Genomic DNA, 22,257 nt, shown 5'->3' with positions numbered 1-22,257 from the left:
GACATGTCTATGCACACACATGCACACACACACACACACACACACATATATATCAAATATGATATATATATATATATATATATATATATATATATATATATATATATATATATATATATTTATATGATACTTTTTATTCGATATATTATATAGATATGTATATATATATATTATATATATATATATATATATATATATATATATATGGCGTATTTGAGACTCGTTCTTCTTATATATGTATATATACACACACACATATTATATACATATATATATACATCAAATAAACATTACTGAAAAACATTTCCCCCCTAGCTTTTTATATCTCATTATTCAGTTCGACAATATATATATCATATTAATATTTCAATACTGCGACATCTATTATGGAAATGACATGTCGGTGTGTGTGTGTGTGTGTGTGTGCGTGTGTGTGTGTGTTTTAACAGAGGGCAAACAAACAAACTCAATCAGCTTTTGAATAGCCAAAGTCTGCATAATTGCGTCTTTTTTTCTGCTTTTTTTTTACTTTGTTAATTGCTATGATGAGAAGATTTCCCTGGCGTATTGTGTATGTTTTTTTTTCCTCCGAAAATCTCCGAAGGTTCCGGATCCGATGTCAAAGTCACGGGTAAAAGGTAGAAGAGGGCGCCATCTACGAATCAACTCCATCCAGATTTATCTTTTGGTTGCCCGATCGGTCAACAAAGATTCCAATTGAATTGTTTCTTTTACTTTTATTTTGGGCCACAAAATTATCTTTTTCGGGAGACCAAAACTTGAGATTGAAAGATTTTAGTGGCCCGAACGAGTCAACAGCAACAAAAATAAATAAAAACAAATAGTGTCGAGATCTATTAAAGTGAAGAGCTTAATCGCAGAACGAGTTGAACTCAATTCGTGTTAATTTGAGATTGCGATTATATCATATATTTGAAAGTTGTTTAAAAAAGGAAAATCAAAGGAAAAGATCTTAACCTGCTCTAATGATGGACTTACATGAAATACTTAAAAGAGGCATTTAACTCGTGTTGCGATCAAGTTCCTCATAATATTATATAGCTGCAATCGCACACAAAACCTGCAAATGTATCAATTTTCTTTTCCAATCTTCTGGGATCTTCTGCGAAACTCCGTTTCCCCCCCCCCCCTTTTTTTTTCTTTTCTCTTTTGAACATAATCAATTTTCATTCTAGATTGCAATGATTGCAGTAGCCGTACCAAATGCAAAACGGTCGTGATTTGATAAACCAAGGGTTTAGATGAATGTACCTGTATAGCCTTTTTAGCTTGACTCCGATGTGCGTCAGTATTCTGCGTTGATCGGTACGTCCTTCAAACCATTTATTTTGACGCGAGATACGCAATCGATTGATTAACTACGTATCTGTTTGCGTTCCATATGTATCGACGTTTTCTCTCAGGCGTAACCAGTTTACTTACTAGATCAGAGGGATCAGAGCCGAAGTGGACTCGATGAGCTGAGGAGCTTACGCCAGGACGCCCTCTCTTGCTAACTGTGCTCAAGTATTTCCTCTGTGTGTTTCTATGTGTTTTTGTGCAGAACAGTTACCACATAACTATCTTCACTCGACCAATTCCACTTGGAATCTTCGTTTGGTAAGTTTTGACATTAGTGATGAAAGAGGTTTAAAAAGCATACATTTTTGCAAGTAAAGAGTCCCTAAAGAGAAAGAACAAAAAAAAAAAAAAAAAAGGAGGAATGCAAGAAGGATGATGGAAACTAGTGAGAATGGATTCCGCTGCCCCCCCCCCCCCCGAGATCTCGGCCATCGGTGGTGTGATCGCGATGAAATTTTGCATGCGTGAGACCCGCGTCATAATTTACAAGACTGTGTCATAAGATTTTTTGAAACAATCAATTTCTAATTTTAATTTATTAATCATGCAAATTAAGCTCAGGATGATATTTTAGCCTAATTAAAAGCAATGAGAGTCTAATTTCTGATCTGCAAATCTGTTTTAGCATATTCAACAATTGTACATCACAAAAACTTCCAAAACTCATTTCAATTCTTATGTATTTTATTGTTTTCAGAATTTCTTATGTATTTCTTTGTTTTTCAACTTTTTTTTCTTTGTTTTTTCATTGGAAATTGTCACTGACTGCTTTTCTACCATAATTAGCACAAAATTAATCAATGAAAGTGATTAATTGTAAAAATAATCAGGTTTTTATGACTTTCATGACAGAGCACTGTTTTCCATAGGAAATGTACACGAAATCACAAAATTGTGCCCGTTTGGGGCGACATTCCGTTACAAAAATGGGCGTGGCTTCGCAAAAGTATGCATGGACGTTGCAAATTTGGTCTCAAAAGTTGCGCGAGACTTGAATGAAGAAAGTCAAGAAGTCTCGCGACGAGGCCTTCTCGCGTTACAGAATTATAGCGAGAAACGTCGGGGGGCGGATTCCGCCCCCCCCCCCCCCCCCCCGGCCCTTTTAGGGTTAAAGACAGCCAATCCCTTTTGCATGCAAAATTTTTGAAAAATTGGTGAGAACACTTCATACTAAAAGTATTGAAAAAAACACTATTTGGAAACCTCCTGTAAATTTTGAACTCAAGAGGGTCTTTATTTGTTTAATTAAATTGACCGTTAAGATTTGAATAATTTTTTCGTACTACGGAAAAAATTACAAATCTAAACTACTAGTCTAGTTTTACACACCTGTGTGATGCACTTAGTTGCACATGTAGTTCATGGAAGTGGTGTGTTGTTATTTGCCATCGATAACAAAGTAATAGAAGCTAGTGAATTCTTCCTTTCTGACAGCTTTAACATGCATATCTTTTGTTCAAAGTATAAGTATCATATTACAACCATAGGAGGATTAATGTATGCAGCTGTGCCTAGTACACAGAATACGCTACGGTGAGCATTTGGTGCATTATTTGAATTTTAAAGGCTAACAACCTTCAAAGATCACAGAAATGTTATAGCTTCACAATAGTCTTGTCACTCTGGTGGAATATACCATGTTCTGTGCTATTTGGGAAGGAATGCAAAAGGGAAGGCCCATCTTTAAAAATCATTTGTCAATCATCTTTCTAATCACATAATACAGTGCACTCCCGTTACAACGAACACAGTTATAACGAAATTTTGTTATAACGAAGTAAATCTTCTGGTCCCAAAATTATCACCATTAAAGTCTATGGTGCAAAATTCGTTTATTACTAACACGGTCACATAGCGAAATTTCTGTTATAACGAAGTCTTTTCCGAGCGCCACAGACAAAGAAAAACAAAAGAAATGTGCTCCGTTATAACGAAATGCGAATTGCTTTCGAAAATACATAGCAGAACAAGCATTTATAGCGTCTCTGCATGGGTGAACGCTTCACACCGCTGTGTGTTCGCTCCTTGTGTCATGCACAGTTTCTGAAGGGAACTTGCATTCATTATTGTAAAATGTAATACAGTTATCCCATCATATTTCACATAGCTTTCCAGTGTAAGATGAGTATTCACCAAACAGAATATGATATATATATACGTGGTTTCCTTGTTTTCGTTATATATAGTATTTTGTTCGTTTATAACGAAAGAAAACCGCCGGTCCCAAGCATTTCGTTATAACAGGAGTGCACTGTAGGCCTACGAAGAGGCTTGCAAAATGTATGAAAAAATTGCACAATGGTACAATTTGGTGAATTTTTTTGTTTCACTATCCTTGCTTTACATAAACTGCAGGTTACGTAAAAACAAGAGTACTAACACACAATTGCCTGTATGGCAGAATTCATCAGTCACCCTCTTACGCAATTTAAGACTAAAACTGTCTCTTCTTCTGGGCTCGACTACTTCCAGAAATGTTCCTTTCTGTCCTGAGTTCAGCTATGAATGGTGCATTATGGGAATGCCTGTTCTCACTTGCCTTGAGCCATGTTTGAGTCATCGCGAGGTGTCACTAGAGTACTGATAAGAACATTCCATCCACACACACACACACATACACACACACACACACACACACACACAAACAAACATACCTGGCTGTACAAGCTATTGAGCTAGTACACTGCAAACACCATATATTAAGCAAGTCTAATTTTCGCGAATCGGGACTTCCTGACAAAATCACAAGTGGTTACAATTTGCGATCATAGATTGCAGTACTGAGTGGAGAAATGTATGCATGCACGTCATATTCATGTGGGGATAAGAGTCAATTTTTTAGCATGTCTTTAAAGTAGCAAACAGCACCTGACTCACGGAATATTTTGGGTATACAGAAATTGATAGGGCAAACACAGAGCACACACCTGCAGACTTACTTTTTCTTGAAAAAGAATAAAGACACATAGTAAATAAAAAAACACAACAGGACAGTAAAGAAATCTTTGTCTTTAAAACACTTATCCTCTTTTTTTTTTAATGCACGTTTCAATATTTCACATTGACACTTTTTGTCTATAGAATATTCTTTCTCTCATATGTCCTCATATTTTCATGGTTTTTTTTTCATCAAATTTGAATGCATGATAAGATGTCACAAAATGGAAGCAATTCATTCACTATTTCATAATTATTTTTGTTTTTTTTCTAAACGACCTACATGGAATGAATGTCATTTTCAACAGCTTGCAAATGTCTTTGCTGTAATTTCTCTAACACTTCCAACTCATCACTCATTTGAAGCCATTCAAACTGCATATACCGACTACAACCCAAATACTCGCAAATACACATGGAATATCAATCGCAAGAACTTGATTTCACATCTTGTGCAGCAGACAAAATTACAGTCTTCCCTTTCATGTTTTTCTTTTTGTAGTCTTCATTTTTTTTTCCCCCATCACAGAGTGGCTACTACAAAGCAAGACTTTTTTTGTGAGTGAAATGGCTCACAAAAGTACATCCACTTTGAGAGTTTCATTCACAATAATTGAACATGATTTTTATCATCACAAATGTCGGCTGGCGCGCTTTCTTTTTTTGTCACCTTCCTCCCTGAATCGGACGGCATGGAGTTGACTAATAAAAAGGAACAGTAATACATTTGTTGGCGGAAAAGCATCGTTGAGTACTATAGTTATACCCTGGGCTTGGAGATGAAATTCAGCAAGCTGCATTAACAAAGGCAAAAAAAAAAAAATATCATATTCCCTGTATAAGCACTCATTGAAATTGAAATTGAAATACTTCATTATAAGAAATGACATTCAAGTTAAATCTTGTATTCATGCTTTGTAAATTCCAGGTAAAGCAGCTTTATGAAGAAAAGCCCATTAGATTGAGCGGTTTAGAACTAAAATGCATTATAAGTTAGACCCACACCCTAGGCTAATAAAACTTGCGAATATGCAAACAGAAGTGGAAAATTTATCCACATGATTTCTTTCTTTTCCTCCTTTCTTTCTTTGGCTTTAAAGCACACATCTACATGCTCAGGCAATATGACATGCACTTTATGAGAGCAATACATCATCATCATCACCATCATCATTAGTATCAGTTTCATTTAAAGGGTGTGTACAGTTCTGGTCGAGGTGTAGATCTAGCTTTTAACATTTTGCGAGATATTCAGAAACCACTCTATGATATGTCAAAGAGCATGCAGTTCTAAGGGGTATCAAAAGTTTTTCCGATGAAAATCGGTTTTGAAATGGCTGAGATATCCAAAAACAAGATGAAACAAAGAGATCCTAATAAAGTTGGGGCATGTCGCCTTTTATTATTAGCACTTTTTGGGATATCGCAGCCATTTGAAAACCAATTTTCATCAAATAAACGTTGAATCCTTCTTAAAATTACAAGCTCTTTCATATTTCACAAGAGGCTTTTCATTTTCTCACTTAGGAATGTTCGAAACATGAATCCCTACCTCAACCAGTACTGTACAGTCCCTTAAAAGTATCTTTATTTGGCCATATCCATGAATTTCCCATCCCTCGCAAAAGTCAAGATGTAATCTGGATGACGCCCATTAAAGATATGATGCGACAGACTGTGCTTTGGTATTCAGCTAGTCGCAGCTAGTCCTTGGGGGTTTCTCTTGCATGATGTGTCCGCAGGGATGAAGTATCTGACAGATGATTGCCGACGAACACACACACACACACGCACCATAGCTTGGTCCCATGTGACACCCCCCTACCCCACAAAATTGTCAAATGCTGCTAGGGTTTGGATCACATACAAATCGCCTATACCAATACATTTCATGACATCACTATAGTCATAGCTGACTGAGCTTGCGAATTATTGCCATCACAACACATGCTTGATTGTCACATGTAGTCATCATACAGTGTCTGGATTTAGTCTGTCAGGCCACTTAACGTTACAATAGGGTATGTCAAAATAATAAGTTACAAGTAAGTGACAAGTCCATTACGTTACTTCTACCATCCCTCTTTGTATTATTCAGCTGCAGATGGGAGTTACTATAGCAACAGATTTATGCCTTCAATCTTCTCGTTACACTGCCTTATCTTGCACTTTGTGAGAATGACAATATGTCAACCTTGCTTTTAAAGCCTGAACACTATTTGGGAGCTGCCACTGAGAGTATCTGAAATATCAAACTTGCAGGGTAATCAATGTTAGGTGATGTGTGTTGGGGTAAGGAACTTTTCTTTGTTGTTGACTACATCATTTTTTTTTTTCATAAACATGCTCTTTCCGTTAAGATCATTTTCCTCTCATTGCAATGTATTAGTGTGGCTGTGAAATTGCAACAGTGATTTTTCATTGTATTTTGTTTTTTTCGGTGCCTCGACAGTGCCATGGAAACTGAGGACTTCTGCCACCAGGAAGGGTACACTTCACCCTGGATGAAAACTCGCATCATGTCATCCCCACTGCTGCTAAAAATGCACAAAAGATGTTGTCCCTTGGAGGTCCTGAAGCATGCATCCAGTGTATGCTACGTCAAGTTTTCATTCTGCCCCCCCCCATTCCAAATTCTCATTACATTACAACACAGACGACCCACTGACAGAGTGACTGTGATGACTTCAAAAGGAATCAATCTGCTAAGTACTTAACAATAATCGACAGGCTTGTAGACAACTTTTAGTCCAGCTAGTGCAAGAATACTGCACAGTGTCATACCAACCATAAAAAAAAGTATCTGTTATGTGTTCCCTATCACTCTGTGGCCCAACTGCATCAAGGCTTACTTGACGAACGAATCAAAGGATGCATCATCTGAAGAATGCTGCTTTCTGATTGGTTGATTGAGGAGACAGGAATGGGCTCGCAGGCCATGCAATGATTGACACAAGAACTGTGCCTCCTCTACAAGTCGATAATGTGCTTCCGATTCTGACATCACTCATATTGACTAGAATACTGTAAAACACAATATCGTCAGCTGAGAATGAAAAGGGCGTTAAGTTGTCTCGAACACTATGGGTACAGTGGCAACTTAACACTCTTCTCATTCTCACCCGATGACACATTCGCGGCACGAAATTTTCGCGAATTGCCACTGGCATTCAATGCATACAGTGTAGGCAAGAACTTTCGCGTGCATTTTAATTTCATGAATCTTGGCTCTCGCGAAACTAAAATGCACGCGAACATTCCTCATTTTACAGTAATGTCTTGATGCTTGATGGTAACCACTGTAGACAGTTCAAGAATGCTGTGTGCGAAATATGCAATCTGTCAACCTCATCTGAGAATACAGTGCACTCCCATTATAACGAAATGCTCGGGACCAGCAGTTTCCTTTCGTTATAACGAAATTTCGTTATTACCGAACAAATACAATATATAACGAAAACAAGGAAGCCACGCTTATATCAAATTCGGTATGTTGAATACTCGTCATACACTGGAAAGCTACGTCAACAATAGAACAAATAGTTATTCAATTTCAGATTATTGTATTACAATTTTAAACGCAAGTTCCCCTCGGAAACTGTGCGTGACACACCAAGCGAACACACAGTGATGTGACGCGTTCGCCCATGCAGAGACGCTATAAATGCTTGTTCCGCTACGTATTTTCGAAAGCGATCCTCATTACGTTATAACGGAGCACATTTCTTTTGTTTTTCCTTGTCAGTGGTGCTCGGAAAAGACTTCGTTATAACGAAAATTTCGCTATAAACATGTTCGTTATAAGCATATTTTGTAACATAGACTTTAATGGCGATAATTTTGGGACCAGAAGTTTTACTTCGTTGTAACGAAATTTCGTTATAACCGTGTTCGTTGTAACGGGAGTGCACTGTACCAATACCACATCATCTGTGAATTTCAGTTAGCATGAACTGCAACAGTGTTATCTGTCTTGGCACCTCCTGTCGAAAAGAAGTCTTTCCATTTCTGTTATTTTTTAATCATTACCATGGATATTCAGGGCTCTTTTCGTTGTATATACTGTGATGAGTATATCTTCAGAGCAGTCAGTATTTGTATATTACGGTGCCAGGGAGTCAGCTTTACAGATTCCTGTGTATTATCTACCAGGTAGTTGCTTTCTTTGCGAAGTTGTTTGCCGTTTGTTTTTGTTTTAGCTTTTTCACCATCACAGCAAGTCTTCAATGCAATTGGGCCATTGAGTTTTTTGTGCTGTTGTGACATAATACTTGCGACCACACTCTTTTCATTATAGATGATTGTGAGGTTACCTAAATCTGTAGACAATAGTCATTAGAGAGCAAAATAGTAGGGAAGGGAGAGAGTGCAAAAATCTCCCCCTTGATGTGACAGTCTACTGGATTGGGAAGAGGAAAGTCCTTGTTTGTGGCGCGCTACAATGGATCAAGTCTCTCTCTTAAAGCGTTTGTCCGGCAGTGGGTGTGTGGACGTCTAGTCGATGGAGATGGCTAACTGGCTGAGGCGGTAGTCCACAGCACAGTTGCCCTCCAGTCCCTTGAAGCGGCGGTAGAAGCGCTGCTGGATCTGGGCCCGCAGCTGCTGCCTCTCGTGGCTCACTGTCTTGTGCTTGGCCTGGAAGTTGCGGATGTCCTCCTGAGAGATACGGAGGTCCTCCTCCTCCTCGTCTGGCTGGTGACAGTTGGGTTGCTAGGCAACGGAGACAAAGGGAAAGAGTGAAATAAAGGAGAATCTCTTGACAGTCAACTTCCTCTTTTGTTCAATTAGACTCAAATAAGCAGAACAAAATCTAATAAACAAACCAGTCACAATTTCCATTAAACTTTTACAGTATATGTGACCGTGCACCTCAAAACGAACATAAAGTCGCACACACTGATTTTGTGTGAGGACTGAAAATAAGTGAAATGGGTCAACCTAGCCAAACTTGACTTTTTCATATTTTCTGAAAGAGCGGGTCTTCTTTTACATTATGCTAAAATTTGGTATCATAAGACGGGCAGGAAAGTGTGCTTTTTTAGCAGTTTATCTCGAACATTTTTGGTAGAATAGTGTGATTAGGTGTGTATTTAGAATCCCTTTTTCATTTCTGAAAAACCTTGTCCACACTCTTCACTTTCAACTCTCATAACTTTTGAAAGGATAGTGCTACTGCTTTGAAAGTTGGCATTAATTATGGACAGAATGTGTTAATGAGGCATGCTTAATTTCAGTTTAATCTGATAATCCCTTCATTGTTGATACTCTGGTGGTTTACTTCCTGTTTTTTGTCCCATTCATCGCACAGCCAGCACGGTTTGGTAAAGATTAAGCGCTTGAATAGACACTGTACTTCAGAGCCTCTTTTCTCAGTTCACACTTTTCCTGAGTTTGTGCTTTCTCTCCAATATTTAGATAGGTTAGGAGAGTCCATTTGATTTGAGTTAAACATCATTTCAAAGCTTAAAATCTGCTCTTTCAGAATATGGTCTTAACTAAAAATTCATGTCTGGCGACTTTTTGTTTGTTTTGAGGTGCAGGGTCACATATAAGAAGTAAACATTTCAAATTTGTCCATATCATATTCAGAGGAACTCCTCATTTCATGACCGTTTGTTTGATCCATAAAGTTTTCATTCTCCCGTTTCTTTAATTTTACTCTGTAATTAATTGCATATGGAGTGGATATATCAATGATTGGCAATATGCAAAGCTTGATTTTCAAATGGTGCCTGCTCTGTTCTGTGTAGCCAGAAACTTCCTATGAAATCATCATTTCTCTGACATGTGTGCATTTACAGACTTGAAACAAGAGCTTGCTCTGTTGATGAATCACAATATTTAGTTTGCAACATGAAACTTGAAGGAAAATCAGTTCCTCCTGCATCCCTCCACATATGTGCACATGTTACTTGTAACAGATATTAGATATTCATACTGAATTGTAATACTGTAAAACCACAAACACTTGCAACATCAAACTTTTGCTAATTGGAGACATCCGCCATTTTCACGGCACGAAACTTTCACGAATTTGCAACTGGCATTTGATGCATTTTGTCTAGACAAAAAAAAATTCCTATGCATTTTTCTCAGCAAATCTTGGCTCCCTGTGAAATTCCTGAAAGTATCGTGCATGCAACAAATTTCTGGTTTAATAGTACTGTCAAGGAATTGTAAAAGTATCAGGTGAACTCTGCCATCGGTGGTGGTACTGTATACGCTATAATTTTTGCGTACATAAATTTTCGCGAATTACCGCTGTCACACATTTTCGCGAGTGGCTAAATTCACGTTTGGGGGACCAGAGAAAATATGAAATGGCAAAGAAAGTGAGAATTTTCGACTTACAAGCAAATAAGAATGATATTAGTTATACACTGATTGAAAAAAACTTACCAAACTCTGCAAACTAGTAAGTTAGAATTCAACATTTTTGAAGTGGTTAAGTCCATCGCGATAGATTTCTGACGAGTGGTCCCCTTGCGATAATGGATTGGCTCTCTACAGTATTCGTAAGTAGATGTGGACGTGCGTAAACAAGCTTAGCCAGTATGGTCTGTTCGGTAAGCCGTGACATGGTATACTAGTACTGAAATGTTCATATCATCAAGGCAAGGGATTCATTTTGGGAGGTAATATTTTCGCGTGTTGTTAATTTCACGAATAGCTCCTAACTCGCGAAATTCGCGAAAATAAAACCCCGCGAAATATATAGCGTATACAGTAAGTAACTGGACCAAATCTAGATGAAGCTTGATCCTCACCTCTGTCAGCATGTCTTGTAACCGGTGAGTCCATCCCACCGCTCTCCGCAGCTGGTCTTCATTCGCACACTGACATATCTTCCGAACCTGTGAGTTGCCCACGTCATCCTGATATTGGGTATGGTGGAATTTAATAAGAAATAATAAAGCAATTTGAACTGGATTTAGAAGTAACTGAGAGAAGGAGAAAGAGTGAGACAGAAACAAACAAGCAAGAAATACAAGACACACACTACAGACAAAGATATTCTTCTAGACTCTTTTGTATCAGATAAACACGCTTGCCAATCATCTGAAAACAGTGTGACTAATACATCAGGTGCAATATAATCATTGACAGTCATAATTCTGAGAAATGGGCATCAACTTCTGCCCCCTGTCTTTTCATGTCAGAGCAAAAGAAGCATAAGTGAAACATTTTTTAATATGCCTGCTGACTTCTGACCATTACGATATTTCCACATCTCTCCCTGGGTCACTCAAAGAATGTTCCTCCACATAGTCTTGCAAACTGAAAAGAAATGAATTGAAAGATGTTAACTTTACCAACGACAGCTGCAATCTAACAACTCACCTCGCCGTTGTGCTGCAGTGGTTTCGCAAGTGGCTGACCCCCGCTGCATTTCCCCCTCCCCGTCCGCACAGAATCCCCCTGGCCCTCTCCCTGCGACACCTCGCAATCCGCACAGATTTCGTCTACTGCTGCAGAATGATCTACATCCTCGCCTGGAGTAAAACAACAATTTTGTATTTTGGTCATCCTCATTTCAAAATTGAAAGGTTATGAAGGTTACTATGGCTCACAAAGTGTATTTGACGTCAGTTCGTCAGAACTGCCACAATTGCTCAGTCATCAACAGAACAAACAATTTGCAAAGTCTGCCAAAATGGAATGCCTGTCTCTATCAATGTTCATGCATATATTACGCATATGAAAGTTTGAGGCAAGACAAACAAGGGTAAGAGACCTAAACATTTTTTTTCCCACATCCTTTCGCCTCTGTTTTTGGTGTGAAATGTAAAAATACTAGGAGGTGAAATAGTTTAGGCTGTAAGAGCACAGTCGATAAACTCCTGTCTTGCAGTACAGTACTCTCCGCATAATCGGGTAGGCTCGGGCAGAGGGTTTCTTACCCGATTAAACGGAGTACCCGATTAACAGAAGAACACGTCTCATTCACAATTGACACACACAATGTGTATTTACATGCATTGTATACTGCACCAAACACCTACACTGTATGCTTACCCGTTCTTGCACGGCACATTATAAATACCTTACACTTGCTCAGTCACGAGCAATATAATTTACTCTCTTTTTTATGGACAAATATGTCTTCAGAACACTTTGTCCTTTGACTATAGCCTCCTCGCTAACACACAGACGTTTTCCGAAATGAACACGTCTCTTTGCGTGCACAAGTCACGTGGAACGTTGGCTTACTTTTCAAGAAGTGACTTGGGAAAAGCAAAATTATATGGAGCTAGCCAGATGGTGCATGGCCTGATTTTCGTTGCAAACTTCTCGTATTGTGAGTGTTGTTGCGGAGCAAGGCAGGAGCGCAAGTGTGCTCAACTCCTGTCTGTCTATGCAGTTGTGAGTGCCAGCTTCATTTGTAATGTTCGTTTTCGTGTAGCAAGTCGGTATGTGTACAAGTGTTTGCATGTTTAATTACTCCCAAAACGATCGGTCTTCTTTGCAAATTAAGCAGAAAATGTGGTTAACTGTGAAAGATTTGACATGCATGATTTCTTAAAGTGTTATATCTTATAATTATATATAAAATGTGGGTAGAAATTAGATTACAAAAAAATTTTTTACCCGCTTATGCGGAGAGGCAACCCGATTATCAGGTAATTTTAATGTGCATTGGAACTGACTCTGACAATACTACCCAATTAAACGGAGTACCCGTTTAAGCGATACCCGATTACGCGGAGAGTACTGTACTTCCATTCTGAAGCAAAAGCTTCCTCTAACAGTATTGATTCATTGGACCCAAAGTTATCAGCATTGGACACACATGTCAAGAAAATGCAAAAACAGACTACACAAGTGCGATATAGGCAAACCTTGTACAATTATGCGTTCATAATTGGATATCTGTTGATGTATGCTATGTGTCATACCCATATAACCCAATCATGATTTACATAATCCCTGGACTGACTTACACTGCCTACATGAACTCAGGCTATTCTGCCTGGCTCAGTTCACACTTGCAATTTCCAAAATTTAATCAAAAATCCAATGCCTTATAAACATGTAGACCATCACACTTATGCCATTTTGTCATGACATGACACCTATGCCCTTTTGTCACAGTATTACACTTATGCCCTTCTACCATGGCACAAAGGGGGAGAATTACTGTAAAAGTGGCTATTTTAGCACAAGTAATTTTTTGTGCTTGGCCGGGCAAGATGGATTTTGCGTGTTTTTAATTCTGCGGAATCAGGACATTAACTACTGGAATATATGGCATGCAAAATATTCGCATGCCTTTATTTCCGCGCAAGCTTCTGGTTGCGCGAAATGCGTGAAAAATTTCCACTTATACAGTTACACGATGGGAGACAAGTCAGCGAGGAACTCACCTTGCATGTCATCGTTCTGGCCCCAGTCGTGGTTGCACATACCCTCTGAGCACGCCACCTCGGAGCTCTCCCGTGAGCTGTGGTTACACTCCTCCCCACACTCCACTCCGCTGGAGTAGTCCCCATCACAGCGGTCTGCCGACACGAAGGCGTGGAGCACAGAGCCGTCCTCAGCCAGTGAACACTCATTGCATGGAAGGACCGCCTTGTTCTCGTTGAGATCTGCCTGTTGCTCCTCACACTGCAGTGAGCAAAATGTTGGCAGATACACGTAAAACAAAAAGTGTTTAATATAACACATTCTGGGATACCTTACATCGGAGAACTTTCAAGTACATCATGAAATAACTAAGTCCAAGCTCTTGTCCAACCTAGGAAATATCTAACTGACATTAGATTTGTTTTTTTTTCTCTTAATTGAAATCTAAAACCAATCATCTTATGACAAACTGAAAATACCTTTAGTACAGACTGAAAAGAAAATAACACTCATTGCCAAACCCCTGGGTACACTGATCTGATAATTCTTCGCACTGAACAGTTCAAAAAGATATTTGCGGGTTCTTGAATTCGCCCTGCACAACTGCTTTACACTGGTATGTTTTCATCCAATTCACAGAAAAGACCAAATATAATTTTACATTTCCCTGCATAAAAATTGTTGCCTGATCAATTCGAATGCATATTACTTGCATCTTACTGTAGAAGGTGGTAGGAGAGCACTCACAGATGGCAGCTCCTGACACATCACTCAAAAATTGCTGAGTCCTTTTCGAAAACACTCTGTTTTTCAACGCCATGTTACGTTTATGGAAGCATTCATGCTAGCAAAGCAGCAAGTCATACAGAAAATGCAAACTTTGCTGTGATGTTAATTTTTCTGACAACGTTAATTGGTTTGACAGTTTTCGTGTGCTTTGACATATTACAATTTATTGAGCGGTTTGTATGCGAGTGTGTGGATTTGTGAAAAATATGCAAAGTTGGCAAGAGTCAGGCATGCCAACCATGTCACACAAAGAGTCAAAAGAAAACCAAAGCAATATGCATCATAGTGCCTTATAGGACAAGTTCACCTTCATATACATGTGGATTGAGTGAATGCAACAATATTAGTAGAACACATCAGTGAAAGTTTGAGGAAAATTGGACAATCCGTTCAAAAGTTACGAATTTTTTAAAGTTTCTGCGCAGTCACCGGTGGAAGAGAAGACTACAACTGCCTATGATGTCACAAGTGTAGAAAGACATAAGGAAAACAGAAAGAGAATTTCACAAAATTTCATTTTTTGAAAAAAATTACACATTCCCTCAACTTGTTCCCAATGTATGTTATGAATAATATCATTCTCCATTCCTTCCGAAAAAGAAGAGAAAAGTGAAAATATGTTGAATTTTCTATCTTCTTTATATCACTCTACACACATGACATCACAAGCTTTAGTAGTCTTCTCATCCAGCGATGATAGCACCAAAACTTCAAACATTCATAACTTTAGAATGCATTGTCTGACTTCTCTAAAACTTTTACTGGTGTGCTCCGGTATTGCTGCATTCTCTCAATTCACATGCATGTGAAGGTAAACCTGCCCTGTAACTCCATCATAGCCACAGGCAAGACCAATAAATGTCTGTGGCATGGAATTCTAAGACTTTGGCGTTGAGAAGGCTAAAATCAGACTGACCTCACAGACGTTTACTGGTGACCTCTCCTTAGGAATCACCCTGACTTCCACCTCTTCCACTGCGGCCGTCCTAAAGCCGCCGGTCCTCCCGCTGTCCGGTGGACTGCCGGCCTTGTTCTTCTTTCGGGCTTTCCTCCTCTGCTTCTTCTGCTCCTTCTTCTCCCGCTTGGCCCGGTCCGCCTCGTTGATCTCCTCGCAGACGATCTCGAGTTTGGACATACCCTCCTTGGACTCTAGCGCCATCTGGGGAATGGGTATCAGTTTTTACAGCATTTACACTCAAGAACGTTAAAATGATGACAGAGTTTGACGTAAAGACATTGCATAACACTGGCTTTTAAATCATGGGTGGCAATACACAGAAAATAAGCCTGTACGCCAACTGCAATCCTAATCCTATCCACACTTTTAACTCTACCTGTTTCCATATCACTGAGACTTATGTCTGATCTAACTCTTTTATAATCCAATAAATACCCATAACATTACCACCACCTATATCTCTGACCTGAACATTACTCTAAATGAGTAATAATCAAACACAAAAGCCTATAATTTTGCTCTCTGTTACCAGAGATCTCATCAAAGCAGCAACTGCCTCTGAAACAAATGCCAATCAGTCGGGACAGGGAACTCATGAGATTTCTTTAGGATACCCCCAACTCTCATTCCAAGATACCGTAAAACCCGAAATTTTGTATGCATGAAACTTTAGCAATGAGGAGCCAGGATTCGCGAAAGTAAAATGCACGCAAAATTGTTTTTCGACACAATGCATGGAATGTCAGCCGCGATTGGCAAAGTTTCATGCTGCAAAACAGGCTGTAGGTTCCAATCAAAAGTTTCACGCTGTAAATTCTTCTGCTTTGACAGTATGCAATCACTTATGCAATCACTGAAGTATCAACCTCTGGTCAAACTAGATACATAATCACCATGGCAACCGTATCCTGAGTGTACAAACATGACAACACCCACCTCAAAGGACTTCTGGAGGCGGTTCATGCCGACGTAAAGCAGCAGCCGCCACGTCTGCTCCTCCGCCATCAGCTTCTGGTGGATCTTCTGCAACCGGTCATAGAGGTGTAGCCCCAGGCAGGTCAGCACTTCTTCCTGGGCAATGTCCACTGTCTTGGCGTGACGTTCTCGCCTCCTGCAGGTTTTGGTGGGGGGGGGGGGGGGGGAACAGGGAGAAGAACAGTCAGAATCTGAATGAGGTGTACGTATGGGGAACTTTCTTTCTCTGTTATGTCACTGTCACATACCGAGTGGTAGTTCAATCTATCTTGCAGGTTAAAAAACAATATCTGTTCTTTAAAAAAGACATACTAATCGAAGTTTTTTCTACCACATCATAGCACCACGGTGCTACATACATTTCACAGAAAGTAACATTTCAAATAAACTGCACTCTGTTCATGTCATATATTCACAAGTACAAAATTTAATAGGCTCTACATTTGCAGGGACTTGTAAGACAGCTTTGCAAAAGGTTGAACTCTTGAGAATCCCACATATGGAATGAAGAAAGAAGTATGATCACTATGCAAAAGCAAAGTATGCGCTTTCCCACCTTGCAGAGCATATACATGTACAATGCATTTTTGTTACAGGAGGCAATATATCTTTGTGAAATTCAGAACAATTGCAACACTGTACAATATACAATGCATTTGTGTTACATGAGGCATTATACATGTACAACACCTCAGAATGATGTTGAATTGTGACTGGCTAAGAACATGTCACATGACATTCAATAGAAAATACCTATCAAACTCATTGACAGTGAAAGCCGTGCATTAGGCCCCTGGCATGGGCCTAATGCACGGCTCCTGCAGGTACTAATGCACGGGCGCTCGACTTCACGAGCAAAGCGCCTTAACCGAGCAGCAAACTACATGCTGGCTGCGCTGCGGTAAGTTCATTCACACAGCAGGCGCGGCGCGGTTGTCGGGCGTGTTACGTACTGCAACATTACGTATACGTGTACGTGTGCGCCCAGCTGTCTTACCCGGCCTGTAGCTGCATGTATTGCGTATTATATTACGGGTTATGGCTGTGTTTTTACTTTTGACTCGCATCTGCTACATGGACCACAGTGATCTCAAAATCAAGACTTCAATTCAAGTTGAGAAACTGTAATTCGATTAGTTTTCCGTGTTTTTATACAAAATCATAGTCGGAAATAGACATAGTCTAGACCTCTAGTCTCTAACGTGGGAGATCTGTAGTCTAGATCTACTGACATTTCAGATCGGCCTAACGTTAGGCCTAACATTAGAACGTTCTCGATCTAACGTTAGTGTAGACTGGGTACAGACCCTGCAGAGTTTGCTTTGATTCCTGTGTGGTCGAATCATGGCGAGTGTTTGAATACACTGGGTGGTTTAGAATTCTTGGCCTGATTGTTACATTTATTTTTGGGCCTTCCCGAGTTGCTGGTCATTGATTTACTGTGATTATGGACAACGTGTTGTATAAAACGAATAATTTATGAATTTGGTCATGCATTGAGGCACGTAATATCGCACTCAGCGCGAGATTCGCCACTGGTCTATTCAACGCGTCACTACGCGCCTTGTTGAATAGACCAGTTGGGTTATCTCGCGCTTTGTGCGATATTCAGGCCCAATGCATTCACAACTCATAAATTATTTGCATAATATCATTGTGAAATTCAGAAAAATTGCAACACTGTGCAATATACCACATATGCAGTCATGCTTACACGCCATTCAAGTCGGGCTCTGCCCGGCTTATGAGCCTGGCGATGAAGTCAGTCTCTGTGGAGAGGTGCACGTGCCTTTCTTCACGGCACAGTCTGAGTCCCTCATACACCACGGGGTTGTAGCCTTTCTCGCAGCAAGGGTCAATGTCTCCAAACAGGATGCTGAAGGCAGTCATCACCTTGGCCTTGCAATCCGTACAGAACCTGCACAGAAAGTGAAGCGAAGCATAACGACAGTATTGCTTATTGATTTCTTCCTTGACTTTAACGATAATCTATTGCTACTGATTGACAAATTGCCCTACATCGACGTAAATAAGCACTGAACGATGTAGGGCAATTTGTCAATCAGTTGCAATGAAAACATCTCGATGGAAGAATTTCATGAATTTGAATAATTACGCACTAACCGCTGCATGCTATAAGGATTAGAACCAACACTTGCTGTCTGGCGAAAGCTTGGTGGTCTAGTGGAAATGACGCCTGTCCGGTGATCAGGAGGTCATAGGTTCGAATCCTGCTCGAGTATGTACACCCATGATTTTTTATCATGGCTACTACTAAAACACTGATCAATTCAGTGCTTATTTACGTCGATGTAGGGCAATTTGTCAATCAGTTGCAATGAAAACATCTCGACGGAAGAATTTCATGAATTTGAATAATCTATTGCTAATTTGAAACCTTTTACAGCATGAAATCTTGAAAATTTGCAAATAATCATAATGACCTAACGAAAATCTGTAAAACAATCACAACAAGGAAAAGTAGAAATTACGCGGTGAGTAATATATGTCCCCGCCGGAAGTAGCATTTAGTAGCAAAATGTACAATATAGCTAAAAAGATCAAGGTCAAAGGTCAAAGAAGTCAAAGGTCAAAATTCTATGTAGAAGTTTTGAAGCCCTAACCTAGTGCCATCACATAAAGCAAACGGAATCGAAATAGGGTTAGAAATGGCGAAGGAGTAGCATTTGGTAGCAAAATGTACAATACAGGTCAAAAATCAAGGTCAGAGGTCAAAATTCTGTGTAGAAGTTTTGAAGCCCTCACCTAGTGCCATCATATAAAGCAAACGGAAGCAAAATCGGGTTAGAAATGGCGAAGGAGTAGCATTTTGAAGCAAAATGTACAATATAGGTCAAAGGTCAAGGTCAAAGGTCACAACTGAAATTCTGTATAGAAGTTTCAAAGCTCCCATGTAGTGCTATCATATAAAGCAAACAGAATCAAAATCGGGTTAGAAATGGCGAAGGAGTAGCATTTTGAAGCAAAATGTACAATATAGGTCAAAGGTCAAGGTCAAAGGTCACAACTGAAATTCTGTGTAGAAGTTTTGAAGCTCCTATGTAGTGCTATCATATAAAGCAAACAATCAAAATCGGGTTAGAAATGGCGAAGGAGTAGCATTTTGAAGCAAAATGTACAATATAGGTCAAAGGTCAAGGTCAAAGGTCACTACTGAAATTCTGTGTAGAAGTTTTGAAGCTCCCATGTAGTGCTATCATATAAAGCAAACAGAATCAAAATCGGGTTAGAAATGGCGAAGGAGTAGCATTTTGAACATTTTGATCACACACGGACGCACGGACGGACAGAGGGACACACAGACGCACGGACGGACAGATACACGGACACACACACGTATGGAGCCCGTTTCATAGTCCCCTGCTCGAACTCGTTCGGCGGGGACAACAAGGTCAAAAGCATGAACACCTAAACCTATCACACTTTGTCATGTAGGGTGATATAACTTATTGTAGAGTCACTTCATTCTTTTCATACAGAAGAGCAAACCCTTCTTTTTCCGTATGTGTTCTCAGGAATTCAATTTCTTGTGTAGATTGTTGACACCATGTCCTCGACACATCAGGGCCCCGTTTCATAAAAAGTTGATATGATAACAACTCTTGCTGGAATGTCAATTGTCATGGTAACGACATGAATGCAGCTTCCTGATTGGCTGTTGCTATAGGAAGTTGTCATTCCAGCAAGAATTGACATCCTAACATCTTTTATGAAACGGGGCCCTGAAAGACGGTTAAAGAAGTATTTTGTCTTTTTCTGAGAAACAAAAATTTAAACACTTTCTTTGCGCATAAAAATCTACGACTAGAGTCATCCATGTGACATTGTACTTTTGTGACTTAAGCCTGATTTCAAATTCTTCTGAGCTGCCATTTAATTACAGACTAACATTCACTAACAACCACACTGTCCAAACTATCCTGTGTATGAGTCTGACTTCACTTGATTTTGCACCAACCACGGCAGCGTTTCATGAAACTTGTCAGTCACTGACAACTGTTCTAAGCTACTGAAATTCTTGCATGTGATTGGCTGGGATAAAATTTGTCCGTGAAAAAATCTGACAAAAAGTGGTTGAAATGCTCCTCCTGGTGAGTTCACACTACAGTGGACTCCAGTAACACCGAAGTCCTCGGGACTGGCAGTTTTCTTTTGTTAAAACCATACAAATAAACAACAAAAAACATAAAGCAGATACTGTTATGGTCTGAATTTTTACTGTGTAACCGGATTTTTGTTATAACAAATGTTCGCTATAACGGGAGTGCACTGTACTCCCATCCTTCGAAAAGAGTTAAGCCATTCGGGGAAGATGTTTGATTTGTAACTTTGTGTTTTACATACTGTGCACCCTGTCCTCACATACAAGGAGGACAAGCTGTCTGCCGAATTCTCTGACCTGTGTTTCTGGAGATATCCCTCCGTGGTCTGCATCAGACCAGCTTCCGGTACGATGGTGATCTCTTCCCGACATGCTTGCTTCATGACCTGCCACACGTCCATCCACACTCTGCAGCGGGTGACAGGATACAACAAAATCCCACATCTCAGGCAATTTACACGATAATGCATGATAAAAGTGTCTGCCCAAGGACTCACAGAAATCGCTCTAGTAAAGGGGCATTCCAGACGATTTTCATAATTTCACATCATGTAGTATTAAATCAACAGCTCTGTGTATAGATTTCTAGAATTTATTGAAGTTCTTGAGCAGAGAAACCAGTACTTTGAAGAACCTCAAGCAAATCACACTGAGCAATGATGGTGACGTAGGAGGCTCACATATTTCAGAAATGAAGCAGTCTAATTCCATTACAGTACCGCTTGCTTAGCAAGTTCACTTGTGTAGAATCTATGCATGCCTTCTCCTTCTGTTGTGCTTCTTGAGCCCCAACTCATTCATTCTTATGGTGAGGCTGCGATGTCATCATCCTTGTTCATTGCAATTTGCTATAAATTTAGAACACATTCTTATTCTTCATCCAAATCACTATAAATTTGGGATCTCTGTACTCAGTATGACTACTTTTTGCTTGTTCAAATGTGAAAGTCTGAAAATCATCCGGAGGTCTCCTTTAACACAAGATCGACTTCAATTCCCTTCAGCATTAAACCCGTCTTGCAGGCCTACCCAAAATATCACAGATATTTTTGTCTATTGATCAGTACGGGGTCAGATGTGAGAACGCATCACACACACCACGAAGAAGACAAGAGCATTGGTTTGGCAAAAAATGTGAAGAAGTTCCTTGAACTATTGGTACATCTCTCTAAATTAAATCCTGGAGATTTTCCATCATAGAACAGCATATTCTGTATTTCTCCTGTTAATTAGACATGAAGACTGTATCTTAACTGCCTCAAATCATTCGTTCTGTCCATCTCTTTCTACTCTCCAACAATGTACCATCCACTCCTTCCCCCTCTCTGGACTCTTCTCTATCCTGTCTATAGTCACCTTGTGGTTCTGTTCCCCTTTTCCACTTCATCTGTTCTCTTGCTTACTTGTGCATTCTTCTCTGGCATCATGTTAACTTCATTTTGATAAAAGATTTGCTTCTTCTTCTTTTTTTTAAAATCAAAATCACATACTATGCCCCCATGCCCCTACTACCCATGCCTCCAAAAGCTGTTACTGCAACAAAAGCAACAATCTAAATGGGATCCTCTAAATTTAAAGCTCACTCATGCAGCTGGTACAGTACTTACGATATCTGCTTGGTCTTGTGGCTATCAAGTGAATGCAGCTGACACCGACGACTCTTCTTATTTTTCTGCAAGGTCTCCAGGATGTTATCCAGTTTGGTCCTAGGAATGCCATGAGCAAAACATGTGGAGTTTCACATGAAAATTGGTGCACATTGCTGTTG

General features: G+C 39.6%; 1 protein-coding gene across 1 annotated transcript in view; it reads right to left on the bottom strand.

Annotated features, from left to right (window-relative positions):
- Nucleotides 1–8,017: 8,017 nt before the first annotated feature.
- The window catches only part of LOC139719655 (gametogenetin-binding protein 2-like), a 28,631-nt gene continuing 14,391 nt past the window's right edge, over nt 8,018–22,257 (bottom strand). The window contains exons 6-14 of the mRNA XM_071631061.1: nt 22,097–22,195; nt 20,787–20,897; nt 18,081–18,284; nt 16,328–16,502; nt 15,350–15,592; nt 13,665–13,905; nt 11,641–11,792; nt 11,067–11,174; nt 8,018–9,009 (exon numbers count right to left, since the gene is read on the bottom strand). Of these exons, the coding sequence (XP_071487162.1) occupies nt 8,794–9,009; nt 11,067–11,174; nt 11,641–11,792; nt 13,665–13,905; nt 15,350–15,592; nt 16,328–16,502; nt 18,081–18,284; nt 20,787–20,897; nt 22,097–22,195 (1,549 nt within the window). The 3' untranslated portion in view covers nt 8,018–8,793. The remainder of the gene's footprint in view (nt 9,010–11,066; nt 11,175–11,640; nt 11,793–13,664; nt 13,906–15,349; nt 15,593–16,327; nt 16,503–18,080; nt 18,285–20,786; nt 20,898–22,096; nt 22,196–22,257) is intronic.

This window comes from Diadema antillarum, unplaced genomic scaffold, assembly GCF_040938485.1.
Source record: "Diadema antillarum isolate AM-2024a unplaced genomic scaffold, OU_Dant_1.0 scf00000112, whole genome shotgun sequence".
NCBI lineage: Eukaryota > Metazoa > Echinodermata > Echinoidea > Diadematoida > Diadematidae > Diadema > Diadema antillarum.
The sequence above is the reverse complement of the archived record's forward strand: the minus strand, read 5'-3'. Positions and strand labels throughout refer to the sequence as shown.